At 44.5% G+C, this 19,254-nt stretch overlaps 1 protein-coding gene across 5 annotated transcripts in view; it reads right to left on the reverse strand.

The window, feature by feature from the left end:
• LOC138370087 (uncharacterized) overlaps positions 1–19,254 on the reverse strand; it is a 235,429-nt gene that overhangs the window by 69,458 nt on the left and 146,717 nt on the right. For 4 of the 5 annotated variants that reach the window (XM_069334028.1, XM_069334029.1, XM_069334031.1 and 1 more), the window contains 5 exons: positions 10,507–10,684; positions 9,189–9,271; positions 8,250–8,973; positions 4,651–4,769; positions 2,614–2,661 (listed from right to left, as the gene is read on the reverse strand). In XM_069334028.1, the coding sequence (XP_069190129.1) occupies positions 2,614–2,661; positions 4,651–4,769; positions 8,250–8,973; positions 9,189–9,271; positions 10,507–10,684 (1,152 nt within the window). The remainder of the gene's footprint in view (positions 1–2,613; positions 2,662–4,650; positions 4,770–8,249; positions 8,974–9,188; positions 9,272–10,506; positions 10,685–19,254) is intronic. The other variant, XM_069334030.1, reaches the window with a different exon arrangement.

Consider the following 19,254-nt stretch of genomic DNA (forward strand, 5'->3'; position numbering starts at 1 on the left):
ATTCTCGACGCACAATTGAGAATTTCGGGTTCAAATACTCAGCCTGTCCTGCAAACAATGACCCAAAAGGGATTCCATGCACCTACTAAACCCCCAGCTGTTTATGAATGAAAAACGGTTTACACATGACTCACAACTGATGATGTTCAAACACTTCCGGAACAAGTGCTTTAGTGACGAATTTTGTTCGAACCACAATGCTGTAAATGCTTCACCCACGTACTACAAATACAAATAATCACCAACAGAACCTAAACACCTAACTTGTAATCTATGCCTATATGTCTGAATGCGTCTGTGGGATCGACCGCTGGATGGAATGGACTCGAGTCGAGGACAAGTTGCGAATACCAGGCAGAACAGAAATGGTTGGGCAAATTTCCTTTCACCTAATGCCTCTATACACCTAGCAGTGCGTACCCTGGAAACACAAACCGTAACTGTCTCTATTTTCCGCTTGTTACAACTTGTAATAAAGTTGTTACATCTTGGCTTAACGTGTTTATGCCGTATTAGTACGTTGTTACAACTTGCTATATTGGTGGTTAGTGTGGTGTTAAAGTGGTTGCTATATAAGTGGTTAGGAGGTGTTAAAACTTGTTCAAACGTTGTACCAACGTCGTAGTTTCGGTGTGTGTTTGGCGGGTAGGTACTCAGGAGATAGCTTGTTATGGGGTTGCATTCTGGGCATGGTCAGTAATTCGGCCTTGGAGGGGAGGGGGCGCCTCGATATAAGTCTACCGTGTATGAATACACTCTGGCTTCCTGTCCCCAGACAAAATGAATTATTATTATTAATTATATAGTCATAATAGCTTGGCACTTTCCCTGATATTCTGGCTTCTTGTCACCCGACAAAATGAATTATTGTCTCCACTCGATTATCCAGATTATATGGGAAGGCCCTCCAGCTGGATAATCACGTGTTACAGATAAGAGTACTTTTTCACCTCTGAGTCCAAAAGTGACCATTTCCAACGATTTTTATACTACAAACAACAATTTGAATTGCCTTGCTACATATAATTATTAAATATTCAACTAGAAACCTTAACTTCCCCTTGTTGTTGTTCATCTTCTTGATTGATGCCACACATTGTAATGATCTGGTACTCAGTTCATGGCTCTCCCCTCTCCCCTTCTTCCCTCTCCCTTTTCTCTCCTCTCCCCTTGCCGTCATTTGTCTCTCCCCTCCCTTTGGTCATCCCTCCCATTTGTCACAGTCCACCTTCACTGGTCATATCCCTGAGTCAAGAGGTTCGCTCTTGGCACTCCCTGTTTCCCTCTCTACCCCCCACTCGTTTCCCTCTCCTCCTGCCTTTGCCACTAACCATTTGACAGTTTTAGGACCAGTGACGAATTACCGTAATTCTCAAGTTTCGAGTGAGAGAGCTGGGAGCCATATAACGGCTGTTGTTTCCTGTGTAGCGTGGGAATAGTTCATCATTCTATGGGAGTAGTTAAAGTTAAGTTAAGAAGTTAAGGCCTACGTAACGTGCCTGCCTGCCCCAAGAGGACCTGTTCAGGCCTGGTCAAGCCATGTGCTCCTGTCCCTCGTGCATACCACAGTGCCGAGCCATTAGTGAAATATTTTTTAAATAACATTTTTATTTTCATAGTAACTTTGAACATTTTTGGCCAAGACTATGTCTGGTGTCAGCATCAATCATTCTGGAGGTGTTAAGAGGAAGAAGGTTGTCCTAACAATTAAAGACAAGTTACTGTTATACACCTCAACCAGTGTGGCGTCACAGTGCGGCGTCACAGTGCTGTGCCATTAGTGAAATATTTTTTTACATAAGTTTTTTATTTTCATAGTAACTTTGAGCATTTTTGGCCAAAACTATGTCTGGTAGCAGCATCAGTCGTTCTGGAGCTGTTAGGAGGAGGAAGAAGGATGTCCTAACAATTAAAGACAAGTTACGTGTTATACACCTCAACCAGTGAGGCATCACAGGCAAACCAAATGCCTTCAACAAGTGAGACGTCACAGGCAAGCCAAGCGCCTTCAACAAGTGAGGCGTCACAGGCAAGCCAAGCACCTTCAACAAGTGAGGTGCAAGCAAGCACCTTTTACAAGTGAGGCATCACAGGCAAGCCAAGCACTTTCAAGTGAGGCGCAAGCAAGCGCCTTCAACAAGTGAGGCGCAAGCAAGGGCCTTCAACAAGTGAGGCCTCACAAGCAACCCAAATGCCTTCAACCAGTGAGGCTTCAGCAGCTGGCAGTCAAAACTAACTTTGCTTAATGAAATGTACAGTAATTTTAAGTGTTAATTTTAGTGTTGTATTGGTATAGATTACGTAAATTGTTAAGAATTCTTAACTTCAAGATGTGTGGCATCAATCAAGAAGACGAACACGAACAAGGTAAGTTGAGGTTTCTAGTTGAATATTTAATAATTATATGTGGCAAGGCAATTCAAATTATGTTGTTTGTAGTATAAAAATAGTTGGAAATGGTCACTTTTGGACTCAAGAGGTGAAAAAGTACCATTATCTGGAAAACGTGAATATCCAGCTGGGGGGTCCTTCCCATAGAGTCCAGATAATCGAGTGGAGACAGTAATGACTTATTCTCAGGACTTTGAAGGTTATGGCTTTAAAAATACTCACCTTTTGCATGTTACTTTATATTCTTCAAAGCCTCCTAGTTCGGTAAAGCTGCAGGTTGGGAAGAGATTAACTCAAGTTTGACACAAGATACTGATAAATATTTTGAAAGAGAATAAATACTACTAGAGTACTATCAAAATATTATGAGCTGACACATACAACTGCTAGCCCTCCAGCTAGCCCTCCAGCTAGCCCTCCAGCTAGCAACTAATCATATTTACCCAGTTGTGTTTACACTTTTAAATGCTATTTAATTAATGTCAATAATAAATCATCTCCCAATTCTTGGGTATTAACTAGTACTACAGAGAGCTTCAAGGTAATTGAGTAAGCAATGTAAAACTAAGAGTAAGCTTTAGTGAAGCTGTACATTAATGAGGGGATAATAAGTGAGAGGGGGTGATAACAGGCTGTAACACTACTATGGAAACCTACTATGGAAATCTTTTTTTAAGAGCGCTGTTTGTTGACATAATTGCATTTGTGCTGCTTTTTCATCTATGTTTTCATTTCTTGTTTTCATTCTACTCATTATGCTCAATTAGTATTAAGCTTATCATTTAAGTTTATCATGCACGAAACGCTTTGCGTAATAGTGGCTTTAGGCATTGTATGTACTAGCTCTACCTATAAGTCAACCAATCTTTGTAAAAATTATTGTATGTATGTACCTTACCTAAATAAAAATTATTATTATTATTATTATTATTATTATTATAACTATTAATTTACTCAGTGTAACTAAGATAGATGTGATGAATCTGCTCATCCATCTAATTGTGAATGGAACAATACTGCTAAGTTTAGAAAAAAAAAGAAACATACAGCACTGCAATAGATATTTAGGGGATTCTTGCATACCACTAGACTAGACCTCACATCATTAGGTGCTTTGAAATCTTCAACAATTTTCTGTTGAAAGTAGGATCATCAATAGCAATGTTTACAGAGTATGCTAAACTTATTTGAAGGATAAATATCAAAGAGGACTACATAATACTACAAGAGGACCTAGACAGGCTGCAGGTATGGGCAGACAAATGGCTACTCGAATTCCACTCATGATTCCTACTGATTTTCTCATCTATTTTTTCATCGATTCATCACGTCAATGTAATTTCTTTGGCCTGGCTACTGGAGTTAATTTCTAACAAATGTAAAATACCGGTAATGAGCAAATCCACAAATCTACACGATCAACCATGTTGTGGCACAATTGACCAAGACGCAGCTGGAAACATCCCGTGCGTAGGTTCGAACCCTCATCATGGCCCTTGTGGATTTGTTCATGTGATATACAGTATCACGCTATTGTGATTTCTGTGCGTGTGTAAAATAATGAGGTTTGGAACAGGGAAGTGAAAGTCAGAAAAACCTATAGTATATGAGGTACATAAGTGCTTACCTAACAGTGACTATGGGAGAGTTAAGTTATAGCTCTTTATGCCATGCCTACTAGCCTTTATGTAAATAAGCTCGGAACAGAAGTGGTGGAAGCAACCACTATTCACAGCTTTACTATTAAGTACAACAGAATACAGGAATGTCAGGAAGTATAAATGCATCAAATACAATATTATATTGTATTAGATGTGTGTGTTGGGAATGATTTTGTTTTGGGATAACCCCAGAATCTGTTGATGTAGATTTCTGAGGGAGTGCAAATTTCAATAATATCATGGTATGATTTGTTTATAATTAGTTATTCTTCAAATTGTTTTCATATCATCCTAATATTGTGATATAAATTGTGCCAATATCTGTATTGCTACTTATATGGTAAACTACACTTTGGTTTTCCAATATGTCACCTTTCAAATTGTAAGCTAAATATTTTTCACTTTATGCTGAAATGGAAGTTTGATTTAAACTGATGTACATCTATTTAGTCCAGCCATTGCCGTAATGATTTTTATAAGTTGTTACGAATAAAGTTTCTAGTGCTCATTCTGATATGAAGTGATGTTCTAGAGTTTGATACAAAATGAATGAACAATAATGGATATACAACACTGTCAGCAACTCCTCTTGTTATACCTATTATGAGAGTTAGGGTGGAAGACTTCATCATTTGGATCGTCTTGCGAGGGTCCATCTTCTTCAGCATACTGTTCAAAGCAGCCATGATCCCACTCCAATGATGGCATCGTGTCATCCTAAGAGTATTAAAAAAAAATGATGAACATGGTCAGTAAACAAAATGGTGAAGGAGATAATGGTAATGTAAATAACTGTTTTTCATAATTTTTAAATAAACCTAGATAAAATTTGATCACAAATGATCAATGAAGGTATCCCTTTCTCTAGCCAGACTTGTCTCATTCATTCATTACTCTGTAAATATGGTGACCATGTCTCCCTTATTCTTCTCTCATTCCAAGATTCCAGGGAACCAACAAGTTGGACATCGGACGACAGCTAGCAGAAGCCCCCTGCATATATTCCACCCCTGCAGAATCAGTGAACAGCAGGAGTCAAAAAGGCAAAGACATTCTAAGAGCCAGGGCCCAAGCAGATTCTAAGGAGGAAGCAAGCACTGCCTGCTGACACGCGAGCTGGTTGATACCTGGTTGATACCTGGTTGATGGGGTTCTGGGAGTTCTTCTACTCCCCAAGCCCGGCCCGAGGCCAGGCTTGACTTGTGAGAGTTTGGTCCACCAGACTGTTGCTTGGAGCGGCCCGCAGGCCCACATACCCACCACAGCCCGGTTGGTCCGGCACTCCTTGGAGGAATAAATCTAGTTTCCTCTTGAAAATGTCCACGGTTGTTCCGGCAATATTTCTTATGCTTGCTGGGAGGACGTTGAACAACCGCGGACCTCTGATGTTTATACAGTGTTCTCTGATTGTGCCTATGGCACCTCTGCTCTTCATTGGTTCTATTCTACATTTTCTTCCATGTCGTTCACTCCAGTACGTTGTTATTTTACTGTGTAGATTTGGTACTTGGCCCTCCAGTATCTTCCAGGTGTATATTATTTGATATCTCTCTCGTCTTCTTTCTAGTGAGTACATTTGGAGGGCTTTGAGACGATCCCAATAATTTAGGTGCTTTATTGCGTCTATGCGTGCCGTATATGTTCTCTGTATTCCCTCTATTTCAGCAATCTCTCCTGCTCTGAAGGGGGAAGTGAGTACTGAGCAGTACTCAAGACGGGACAACACAAGTGACTTGAAGAGTACAACCACTGTGATGGGATCCCTGGATTTGAAAGTTCTCGTAATCCATCCTATCATTTTTCTGGCTGTCGCAATATTTGCTTGGTTATGCTCCTTAAACGTTAGGTCGTCAGACACTGGGAGGCATAAAACAGCGAGACAGCATCCTGCAGGATCGGCGCAAACAGCTTCAACAAGGCAGCCGACGCACGCGCCGGCAAGCCCAAGGCACCAGACCCAACGGCCCCAAGCACTTCTACATCCTCCTCAAGCCAATCCGAAGACAGCTCCAGGAGGGAAAAGAAACGCAAAGTCGAAACCAGCAAGCCATGGGCGCACAAGTCCCTCTCTGTTCGGCTTTCATTTGCATCTTTCTTACCTTGTGGGGTCTGTTTTGTTATGCCTACCTTTCTGGGTGCCTAACCCCAGTAGATGGCAGATAAGGTAAACCCCAAACCATAGTGGGGGGGGGGTTCAAGAGCCATTGCTCCCTGCACCTTTCTGAGGAGGCCAGGTTCTGGCTAGTGGTAAGTAGGCAGAACTCCATTGACTAAAGCCCCTGGTCTAATGTATCTAATGTATCTAATTAGCTTGATAGCCCCAAAGAGCTGAAAGGGGCTCCCCATAGAAAAGAAGGAGAAACTAAACAAAACAAAACAATAAGATATCCCTGCTTGGGGCCCATAGAATAGTAGGTTTAGGAGAAGGCTCAAAGGAAAATGTCAGTGATTTTAGAAGAATAAGAAAATATGAGAGACAAGAACCTCCCCTTTAGGGTGACATTTAATGGAGTGAAAAACATGATTGAAGTGTTTAGAAATGCCAGGAAATTACAGAGTGATGAGGTTGGCAAACTTTGGTCAATAAGACGAGACCTCTCAAAGGAAGAAAAGCAGAAAATTAATCTAATTAAAGCAAAACGTCTAACTGGAGATAGAAATGAAGAAGACAGAAATTCCTTTTTCTACAAAGTGTCAGGTACTGGAAAGCTTATGAAATGGTACATAAAAACGAGGCAACAAAATCATTAGTTGAAAGTGGAGTAAAGAGCAAAGGGAAAGGGAACATGTTCCTGAAAATTGTATATACCAACATAAATGGAGTGAGGTCAAAAACTTTGGAGTTGCAAGATATAATTCAGCTTAAGGTCCCAGATATTGTCACATTATCAAAGACAAAACTCGAAAGAAATATATTAAATGAAGTCGTATTCCCAAGGGGCTATTCAGTTTGGAGACATGACAGGAAAACTAGGAAGGGAGGAGGAGTGGCTGTGCTGGTGAAAAACACCTGAAAGTAAGAGAATTAATATTTGAAAACCCTCAAGATACTGACATAATGGCATTGCAGGTCAGGAATCAGGATGATAAGCTGATAATTGTAAATGCCTACAGCCCACCAGCAAGCAACACATGGACAAAGGAAGAACTGGATGACAAACGAGAGGGCCTCATAATGGTCATGAGAGATATTATTGTACAAGCAGATAGATAAATCACGAGTGTTGATACTGGGGGACTTCAACTTTAAAGCAATAGACTGGGAGGCCTATGAAGCAAGAATGTAGGACTTTTGGATATGCAGATTTGTGAACCTCATTCTGAAGACATTCTTGTATCAACACATCAAGCAGGCCACAAGAAAGAGGGAAGGAGATGTACCGTCAGTACTGGATCTAGTATTCACCAGGAAAGAAGAAGAAATATTTGACATCCAGTACCGTCCTCCCATGGGAAAGAGTGATCACTTCCTGTTAGACATTAAATATACTTTAAGATATCATCTAGAAGAAAAGGGGGACATTAAAACAGTTGATAAACTCGATTTAAAGAGAGGTCACTTTGGGAAACTTTGACAAAAATTTAACGAGTGTAATTGGACAGACTTTTTGTTAGGCACGGAAGTAAATGAAATGTATCTAAAATTTTGCAAAATATACAATGAAGGCACACAAACATTCATACCAAAACAGAGATGCAGGGCCAGAAAACAGGATTGGTTCAACAGAAATTGCGAGAGGGCCAGAGACCAAAAGACACAAAAATGGACTCAATATAGGAAGAGGCCAAACTCCCAAACATACCAGCAATACAAAGATGCGAGAAACAACTACACGGCGGTAGCCGGTCAGCCGAGCGGACAGCACACTGAACTTGTGATCCTGTGGTCCCGGGTTTGATCCCAGGCGCCGGTGAGAAACAATGGGCAGAGTTTCTTTCACTCTATGCCCCTGTTACCTAGCAGTAAAATAGGTACCTGGGTGTTAGTCAGCTGTCACGGGCTGCTTCCTGGGGGTGGAGGCCCTGGTCGAGGACGGGGCCTCCGTCAAAAAGGACACAAACCGTCAGTTTCAAAGCGTTATATGACAGAGTGCTGGGTAGATGGGACACCACAAGCGTAGCTCTCATCATGTAGCTACACTTAGGTAATTACATAATTATAAAGGGTCATGACTTTTGTTATAAAATATACATTACCTGCAGAGATGCATGTGATAACTCGGCATCTTCAGATGGTGGTTCTGGTAGTCTGGAGAGGGAAAGAACACACTTATTTGACCAGCCATGCTGTGGAGAATCCCATTCAAATGAGCCTTCAGCGTCTGAGCCTGAGATACCATTTCCTGGCAGCTGTGACGCATTAGCCCCAAATGCTTCCAAAGCTTCTGACTCTGATGATGTATTGGGTTTAGCATTTATGAGTCCCTTAAAACTTGCCCTTGAACGATGGGCATTGACAATCTCCATGGCCGAGTTAGGGCGTGAATCACCTGATGTAATGGAATAATCTGAGAAAGTAGTTTTGAAAGTATATGGGTTAGGTTTAGATGTAAACTTGTTGACTTTTTCATCCATTTCTAACATTGAACCTTTGACATCATCTAGCCCTTGCTCAATGTTATCAAACTTAGTGAACGTATTGTATGCCAAGTCGTCTCGTACCGAGACATCCAGAGACATCTCCGAGCACTCAGAAGGTGCAAAATCAGACAAATTAGAACAAACAGAATCTTCTCGCTTAAAGGGATTTTGCCTGGACCCGGTAGGTGAGGTGACAAGCTCAGATAAATTGGAAGTTATAGAATTATCACATGTAATTGATCCCCTTTGTGCTCTATTGCGTATTTTTTCCATAAGGTCACTGAGTGAAGCACTAGAGATGTTTGAACTTGGTTGTTCCTCTTCTCCTTCTGGTTGAACCCTAGCAAAGGATATAGAAAATTTACATGAAGAGCACATTAATTTATAATTAATCAAATGTTTTCTGTCAATATTAAACAAATCTTAAAGCATGCCAGATTTGCTATAGGATACCAGTTAATTAAAATACACGCATATATAATCCATTTATATCTCATCTTTGTCAGACAAAATATGAGACACCTGAACACTCAAATGTAACTCAATCCTACTAACCTACTACCAGCACGCCAGTCTCCATTATCACATCCCACAGATTGGTGCGGTGTCATGTGCAGTAGACGTTTTCTCTTCTCAACCTATAAAATTACAACATTTTCAACATATGGCTAATATTCGCATTGCATCAATATCCAAAACAGCACTTAAAAAATATAAAAGGCCTCCTCATTGGAATAAATTCTATAAAAAAAACTACTGCATTATATAGTAATTATTTATTGATTGAAAGAGATATACAGTATATGGCTTGCAGGTCTTCTAGTGTGTGGTCTGGTCAACATATATGGCTTGTGTCACAATTCCTATGTCATATACACTAAAATACATATACTTCACAAATTGTTTTCACAAAATTGCATTATAAATAAGATTCACAAGCATATCACACTACTCATGTAAATAAATGAATCCTCTATTTTCTGAGTTATTTCACTTGGTTTCCTTCAAATAAGATTCCAATGTCACCTACTGAGCTGATCTTACACTCAAGAAGACACCTGTCACATTTGCATGTAACAAGTGTCATAGGGAATGTTTCACATTGCCCATAAAGGTCATACTAGTACTAAAATAAGGAGCAGTGAAGGAAATCAAGAAAAAGTGAGCTGTAGAAAGCTCAAATCATAAACCATAAGGCTTTACAAAATATCTTTGAAACATGTATCCTATTCATATTTTCATCATAAATGACTTGATTTGAAGAGGAGCATATACTGTAGTTACACCAGAATGGTAATTAATGTACTTGCAAAACAATGCTTGTAAAGCAACGATGCTTGTAAAGCGACCACGCTTGTAAAGCGACAACTCTTGTAAAGCGACAACTCTTGTAAAGCGACCACGCTTGTAAAGCGACCACGCTTGTAAAGCGACCACGCTTGTAAAGCGACAACGCTTGTAAAGCGACAACTCTTGTAAAGCAACAACTCTTGTAAAGCGACCACGCTTGTAAAGCGACCACGCTTGTAAAGCGACCACGCTTGTAAAGCGACCACGCTTGTAAAGGGACCACGCTTGTAAAGGGACCACGCTTGTAAAGTGACCACGCTTGTAAAGTGACCACGCTTGTAAAGCAACCACGCTTGTAAAGCGACCACGCTTGTAAAGCAACCACGCTTGTAAAGCAACCACGCTTGTAAAGCGACCACGCTTGTAAAGCGACCACGCTTGTAAAGCAACAACGCTTGTAAAGCGACAACGCTTGTGAACAGCAATAAAAGGGTCAAATGAAAGTAAGACGCCCTCAGTGGTTGTTCACTGTGCACAGTGATTCTCTCATCCATAAAGCTGTATACTGCAAGTTTCCTCTTACCATTTCCTCAGAGTCCGGAGTCTCCGATCCATCCCCTTGGTGGCGTGTGAGGTCTCTTTGAGGGGCTTGTCCAGGCAAAGAACATGTTACTTTGCCAGGGGATGATTCAGAAGATAACCATCCACCTTGGTGAGTATGGTTCACAGTTGGAGTAGTATTGAGGTTGTTAGATATTTGTCTGCCAAAGAAAACACAGTAAGAGCATAATAATCAATTTAGTTGTAATTTTTTGTATGTGGATCTTTACAGTGAAAACAAAAACAAATGATTGGATGAAACTGTGCTAATATTGTAATACAAATTTAAGGAAAATCCATTTTATTAGTCATTTATTAAAAAAAAAAAACACTGTAGAATGTGAAACGCCATTTTCTGGGTGAGATTCAGAGGCTCCCCGGAGTTATCCAGGTTGATATGTAACTGTTAGCTTTCTGGCATCAGTCAAAATGCATGGAGTTCTTGCCTACCAAGTACCATGAGCCTGAACCTGGCCTACAGAAACCCCCGTGTGGTTGGAAGCATTCCATGTCTGTCATCGACCAAGTCTGGCACCCAGAAAGATAGGCGCCCCCAAAACAAACCCATATTCTGGTAAAAATATTGCTACTGAAAGCCGAATGAGTGGACAGAACTCCCCAAATGAAAACTAGCAAACTAGCATGACGTCATCACTTCGCTGCACTGCTGTTTGTGCAACCCCCCTTGCCCCCTGTGCCAGCGATCCAACCGGTAGTTCTTAGGCTGGATGTCAAAAACACGCAAAAACACTGCTGACTGGAGAGAGGGAGGAATGCCGGGGAGCCTCCGAATCTCCCCCAAAAAATGGCTTTTCATTACATTCCACGCTGGTTTTCTTGGGGAGAGCCCTGTCAGCTTCCCGGAGCTATCTCACTAAAGATAAGAAAAAAAAGAGAGAAGGACCCAGGAGGTGGATGCCACGTGCCCTAACACAAAAAAAAATAAAAAACTGGCAAACCGAAGGACCCTGCAGACAACCTGGGAGACCCGAACCCCGGAAAAGAAGGAAGGGAACCCAGGTAATACAAAGTACCCCCCACGGCCACAGAGGCCAAGACGCGCAGAGAACAGCAGAGAGCCAAAACTAAACACAACATAAGAAGCACCGGCCCAACCAACCAAGCATCAAGAACCCAACGACGCCTCCGGAAAGCAGCACACCCAAGTACAATGCAACCTCGCTTCAATGTACCCCGATTCAACGAATCTCCGGCTAGATCGCACACTTTTCAGGCCGGATTTACTCACCCGGTTCAACGAACAATGGTTTGCTGAAGCAGAGGATGTATGGATTTGCTTACGACGTCGGGACAGAGTTCACAGACTGATGAAAAACTTTCCCATTCTATCACAGGTTACAGTTAATAATTCCTTCATATGACAAGTTGGATTACACAAGTGGACCACACAACAATTGAACCATATGAATCAAACACCAGCCAGAATGGTCCACACAATAAGTGAGGCATATTAACCAAACACCAGCCAGAGTGGTCCACACAAGTGAACGATTGTGTTTCCATGATTTTCATTCACCGATTTGTGGCACATGTATCTTTGCAGATTAATTTAAAGGCTGAAGCATGAATAGCAAGATAATGTACTGAAATCTTCTTATATACATTTTCTGTGATGAAACAAGATGAGTGAGGGTGGACAGATAAGGGAATACTGTACTGTAAACATCACTTTACAGTGAGGTTTCACTCTCTTTCATCTGTGTCGTCATGGTTCAGTGAGCCATGACTTTGGAAGTTTCAGAATAAGTCATTTCTAAAACCGTTGTTTTAATAGCTCTTTATTATCCTAATTATACTAAACTAAATCAAACCAAAAATATACTAATATGACAGACATCTGCTATTTGAGAAATTATTCATGTTATTGGCGGCACAACTCCAGCCCGAGTGGACAGGTCTAATCTGTGTGCACACAACACCATGCGTGTTTTGTTCGATTTCGTCGCCACAGTTCAGTGACCTACGGCTTCGAAATAAATATAATCTAAAATAAATATAATATAAATAAATATAATAAATATAATAAATATAATATAAATATAATAAATATAATCAATTCAAAAATAAGTATTTTTTATGGCTCTTATTATCGTAATAATGTTGCTAAACTAATTATATAACCCAAATATATATTAATTTGATGGGAATCCAATATTTGAGAGCAGTTTATGTTGCTGGATCTGACTTAAACACCAGCCTACTGTAGGGGTGTAGAGACCTAGTCTGTGTTCGTGCAGTAGGCATCATGTGCCATTAGCTTTGTCTGCGAGTGATGTGTTTATCCGCCGGTGAAAGAATAATAATGGAATTTACCATTTTTTTACTACAGCTGTATTGTTATACAACAAGATGTCTCAAGGGCTTGCTAATAGTGCTTTATTAATGCCAAAAATGAAACAATATTTTGCAAGAACTAGCAGCAGAAAATCAACCAGCACAGCCATACCCAGCACAATACAGCCGTACCCAGCACGAGCACAGCTGTACCCAGCACGAGCACAGCCGTACCCAGCACGAGCACAGCCGTACCCAGCACGAGCACAGCTGTACCCAGCACGAGCACAGCTGTACCCAGCACGAGCACAGCTGTACCCAGCACGAGCACAGCCGTACCCAGCACGAGCACAGCTGTACCCAGCACGAGCACAGCCGTACCCAGCACGAGCACAGCTGTACCCAGCACGAGCACAGCTGTACCCAGCACGAGCACAGCTGTACCCAGCACGAGCTCAGCTGTACCCAGCATGAGCACAGCAGTACCAGCATAAGAACAGCCATACCCAGCACGAGCACAGCCACACCCAGCACGGGCACAACAGCAGCCAGCACCAGCTCAGAAGCAGCTGAAGCAAACACAGCAGCAGTGAGCACCAGCAAAGCTGGTGCAAACATCTAAGAACATCTCGTGTGGAGTGTACAGTTAGAATAAGTGTTAAATTTAAGTACATAGTGTTAGTGTTCAAATTAAGGTTGCAGTACAGTAATTTTAGTGTAAAATAGTTTTCATAAACTCTATTGTGGTCCTCAACATACAGCAGAACTACTTGTCAATACACTGCTAATGGCATAATACAGTACAGTATGTATTTACTGTGCAGCATTCACAACTCCATAAGAATTCAAGATGGACATAACTTCAACAGTAAGGTAAATAACAATGGTAACACAGTATTTTTTAGTAGAGTAGTAATATATAGGTAGTATATAATATGATAATGTATTTTTATTGTTTATAAGAAAAAATGACACTGACGCAAACGCCTCTTGAAGGTCACCTTTTGCAACGAATCCAACGATGCAACAAACCGGGGTTGGTCTCATATAGTGCATTGACAAGAGCTTGTACTGTATCACCAGAAAAGGAGACTGCTGCAAAAGAACAAACCTACCACCAGGACCAAACAGGCAGAAAACTTCTGCTCTGGAGAAGAGCAAAAAGTTCCCCGACCCAACCCCCAGAGGCCAACGCCAACAGGAAGAGAGACCTGGAAAAACAACCCAGAACAGAATTGACCACGATGAGCCAAAGAGAAGAGAGAAAGGAGATCACCCGGTCCAATGACCAGGACGGCACCGGAGGCGCATGAGAAGGCTGGAGGTGTGAAGCAACGCATGAGACAGCATGCAGAACGGGGCAGAAGGAACACCAATATCGAACGCAAGCTGGAGCGGCTCCGCCAGCACTGCACTGTACGAGACGAAAGTAACCGGCAGAAGATGACAGTCCTAGAACAACCACAAAAAGAAGGTCAAGACAACCCTATCAGATACCCTATCACTCTTTGGTATCTATCAGATACCGAAGTACACCTACGCAGTGATGGGAAACCAGGAAACCAGGAAACCAGGAAACCAGTGTTATGTGAATTTCCACCAGGAAACTTCACACAACTGCCGAGACAAAGCACGCACGTGGGAGGCCAATAACAAAGCCACCTGCGCCCATACAAGTGACGAGAAACTCGAGACAAAAATCCCAGACTTGAAGACTCGAGGAGAAGAATGAACCATCCTCGAACAGGACTGGACCGATCCGCAGACAGGTGGAGCCGCGGGAAAACCCTCGGGGTCGGACACCGAGTAAGCAGAGCCTTAAACCATAGCTGGGCCGGACACCAAGGAGCCAGAAGGACAACTCTCCCCTGGTATGACCCAGCAAGCCAGGACCTCAGATACCTCCGAACATGAACCGCCAGGAGAGCCAACCCTGAGAACTCAGCAGAATATTCACCCGAAGCGACCAGTCCCAAAAAAGCAAAGAACCGCAAGTAACCCCCCTGGTTCCGACAAAGAACCACTGAGGAACAGTCCAAAGAAGCCAGATCATCGACCCGCGAGCGACCCAAATCTTCTGGAGCAACATCCAAACAGCCACGAACACCCGCTCCGTGCTGTGCAAGAACAGATGAAGGCGGGAACACATGCAAAGCAGAGCCGCAGGGAAGAAGAGACAATGAAGTGGTCCGAGCGTTCCTCACAAGACCCAACCAAGACCGAACCCAAGAGGGAACCAGACAGGAATACCGCCAGTGCATCAGGCACCCGGTGAGCTGAGAAAGCAGACATGCGGACTGGCTGGGAGCCCAAACCAGCCAGTCATCGAGGTAGGCCAGAACCTGAACACCTAACAGACACATGCAGGTCACCACGAGCAAGGCGTGTGAAAACACGAGACGCCTGATCCAAGCCGAATGAACGGCAGCGAAAAACGGTATCTTCGATGCCCCCACCACAAAACCAAGCCAGTTCCCGAACCTCGGATGAATCAGGAAGCGCCAATAAGCATCCTTGAGGTCCAGGGACACCATCCAAGCGCACAGCTCCAACAGAAGATGGACATGGGACAGAGTAGTCATACAAAAGGAGGTGCAATAAACCCACAGGTACAGACAAGTTTAGAATGAACCGGAGGTCCACGCAGGCTTGTTATGGGACCGGAAACAGGTGGGGAACCCACCTAAGAGATGAGGTCGTTTCAATTACGTACAAGCAAACCCACTCTGAGACAACGCGACAGAGTGCAGGAGAAGAGGCCCGCCCCACCAGCCCCGAACCCCCGAAGGAGTAGAAGCCACCCAACGCCACCACAGGCTGAACGAAACGACCTGAAAGGCCCACAAATCATGGGACCAGGCACAAGAGAACAGAGTGAGCCTCCCCTCCATCGCCCCATCAATGCGATGAAACGCAAAAGGGCCAATGCACCTTTTGAGAACCTAAGCGGCGCACAGGGCGATCCCCACACCGACCAAAATAAGATGGGATCGAAGGTTGCGCTGCCCCGAATCCAACACCACTGACCTACCACGACGGGAAGAACCCCAAGCCCAGGCACGACCCTTCCGAGAAGGTTTCCCTCCCCTCCCCACATGAGCCCCCCGGAGAACTAACCAGACAGACACAGGACAGCAACTAGCCGAAGCTGCCTGCAGATACTGCACAACCGCATTCACAGCAAACTACAGTAGAAAAATGGGGAAGACAAGCGAAGAGCCAGGGTCCCAAGCGGATTCCATGGATAAAGCAAGCACTGCCTGCCGACACGCAAGGCGAGAAGCAAAAAAATGTGAAACCACATCCCGCAGGAGCGCCCCAAACAGCTTCAACAATGCGGACGACGGATGCACCGCCGAGGACAATGCACCGGACCTAGAGACGGCCCCACGCTCTACCACAACCAACTCAAGCCAATCCAAGGACAGCACAAGGAGGGAGAAGAAATGCAGAGCCGAAGCCAGCAGGCCACGTGTACACAAAGCCTTCGCGACCAAGGCAGCCAAACAAAGGAACCCGCACAGGAAGCTGCATCACATCAACATCCCGCGGAAGGGCAGGGGCGAACAAACATGTATTGAGATGCTCAAAGTCGCCCCCCAGGAAAACCTGCAACACCGTCAGAGCCCCCCTACCAACCAAGCATGCGGGACTGACAGAATGTCAACAGTCTCCGTGGTGTAGTGGTAAGACACTCGCCTGGCGTTCCGCGAGCGCTTTGTCATGGGTTCGTATCCTGGCCGGGGAGGATTTACTGGGCGCAAATCCTTAACTGTAGCCTCTGTTTAACGCAACAGTAAAATGTGTACTTGGATGAAAAAACGATTCTTCGCGGCAGGGGATCGTATTCCAGGGACCTGCCCGAAACGCTACGCGTACTAGTGGCTGTACAAGAATGTAACAACTCTTGTATATATCTCAAAAAAAAAAAAAAAAAAAAATGTGTGCCAAGCCTCTAACGAGAAGAGTAAGCAGTCTGCTAACCAAGACGACTCCATAACTTCATAACAAACCCAGGATGGACACAAAGATCCGTACACAAAGGAACGCGGATCCAACACGAAAGCATAATCCGGGTCAAGCAGGAGGTAAGCTGCAAGGACTACCCGCACAACCAGGACAGTCAAAAAAACACTAAGGATGAGGGCCCACTGGTCAGACCCATATGCATTGGCAGGAGAAGGGGATACCCCCTTTGGGTCAAGCAGGAGGTAAGCTGCAAGGACTACCCGCACAACCAGGACAGTCAAAAAAACACTAAGGATGAGGGCCCACTGGTCAGACCCATATGCATCGGCAGGAGAAGGGGATACCCCCTTTGGGTCAAGCAGGAGGTAAGCTGCAAGGACTACCCGCACAACATGGGACGGGATGCGGGAAGCCAAAAACCTTTGGAAAGACGACCCCGAGGAACCCACAGGATTACAGAACAGAACCCGAGGAGGGGTAGATGCCAAAACCAATTCGTACAAGAAGGAGCGAAAAAAAAAAACCTCTCCATGTAGCACCAAGCCACGCCCTGAGGGTACAAAAACCCAGGCGGAGTTCAACAGGGCCCATGGCCCCCCCCCCCTAAGTCAAACCCTCCCCCGCCCTGGGAACCCCACACCGAGGACCCGAAGTCGAGCCAAGCCCAAAGCCCCGAACTCAAGAAAAAGCCAGGACAGCCGAAAAAACACTAAGGATGAGGGCCCACTGGTCAGACCCATATGCATCGGCAGGAGAAGGGGATACCCCCGAAACCACCCAAGTTTCAATACCAACTAGACCCTGCCCCCACCTCTGAACCTGTGGGTTAGGGCCGGAGCTGGAAGCCAGAGAGAGGGGGCCCAGATGCACAACAGAAGGGGCAAGGAAGGGCGGAAGGTACCAAAAGCAAAGCGACCGCCACCCCCAAAGACGGGTCCCTAAAACCGCAATGGGGCAGTCTCAGGGCATCTGGGGAAGCAACCAACCTGTCATGTTGCAGCAACCGGAACTATGGGGCCACGTAGCCTGGTGGATAGCGCGCAGGACTCGTAATTCTGTGGCGCGGGTTCGATTCCCGCACGAGGCAGAAACAAATGGGCAAAGTTTCTTTCACCCTGAATGCCCCTGTTACCTAGCAGTAAATAGGTACCTGGGTGTTAGTCAGCTGTCACGGGCTGCTTCCTGGGGGTGGAGGCCTGATCAAGGACCGGGCCGCGGGGACACTAAAGCCCCGAAATCAACTCAAGATAACCTCAAGATAGCATGCCACACAGCTGCTGCCTGCACCCTCAGAGCATGGGTGCAGGGTGACAGGGTGCCTGCAGCATGGGTCCAGTTCACCCTTAGGGTGAACTGAGCACGCACCAACAACAATAACGTCGCACGACTCCGAGTCAAAAGAACCACCGACCACACAGGCAGCATAGCAGAGGCACAACTAGTGAATGACACCCTGAGACAAGAAGACAGAGCAACTAACAATCTTGCATGAAGCAAGGGGGGGGACTCGAGGGTCACATCCATCGAACCACAGAGCCCCCACAGGGTTTCCCAGGGCCCTTAGCCTTGGTAACACGCCAAAGGACACCCAGGCTGGGTACTGCGAACCAGCGCCAAAAACTACCAAGGAAACTTCTAAAGCTGAACCCCCGAGACGTGTCCATTCATGGGGGGGGGGGTCAAGCAGGGGGTACCACCAAAACACTTGTATATATGAGAAGGACCTTAAAAGAAACAGGGGGCAACCAACCAAAGGCAGGACCCCCCCCCCCCCACCTGCAAGAAAAACAAAAACAAAAGACTCCAAAAGACTTGGCCGACTTCAAGGGTGGCCAAGTACCGAGCAGTAAAAGACACTGTAACACTGTAAAAGTGTTTGGTTTAGGTTAATACATACATAGAGTACATGAGTCACAGACAAGGATCTGAGAGGCGCCAGTTGTCTGCCTGAGATCTCACACCTCTAACCGTTAATGACCCCAAGTGACCTGAGGTCAGATCATGATAATTTCACCTTGCTTCCGCTAAGCTTATAATTGTAGTCTGGTAGCCTTCAAACATGCCGACGTTTAAGGAGTGGCTTGGTAGTGCCGGAGGCTATCTACTTGTGGGCGGAGTTAGCTACTAGGTTCCCCAATAAATACTCGGAGAACTATCGAGCATGGAGCATTGACAGACAGAACAGCATCAAGAGAAGAGCAGACGAGAGCAGAGACGACGTCCCTAGCAGGGAGGCTGTCGGCCGGCAAGGGCGGGAGTCTCTGTCAACTACAGACCCCCCCCCCCCTCTCTATTCAACTTAGACTCAGTCCTCGGTGAGTGAACATTAAGGTGACTTGTCGTGTTTTACAAGTGTTGTGTGACGATCAGGGGCAGTCAAGTTGTAGGGTTCTCGAATTCTTGGATGATGACTCACTTTGAATATTAATCGTTAACATTTTACTTGGATTGCTTAAGTTATTATACT

Source organism: Procambarus clarkii, chromosome 30, assembly GCF_040958095.1.
Source record: "Procambarus clarkii isolate CNS0578487 chromosome 30, FALCON_Pclarkii_2.0, whole genome shotgun sequence".
In the NCBI taxonomy this organism is placed as follows: Eukaryota; Metazoa; Arthropoda; class Malacostraca; order Decapoda; family Cambaridae; genus Procambarus; species Procambarus clarkii.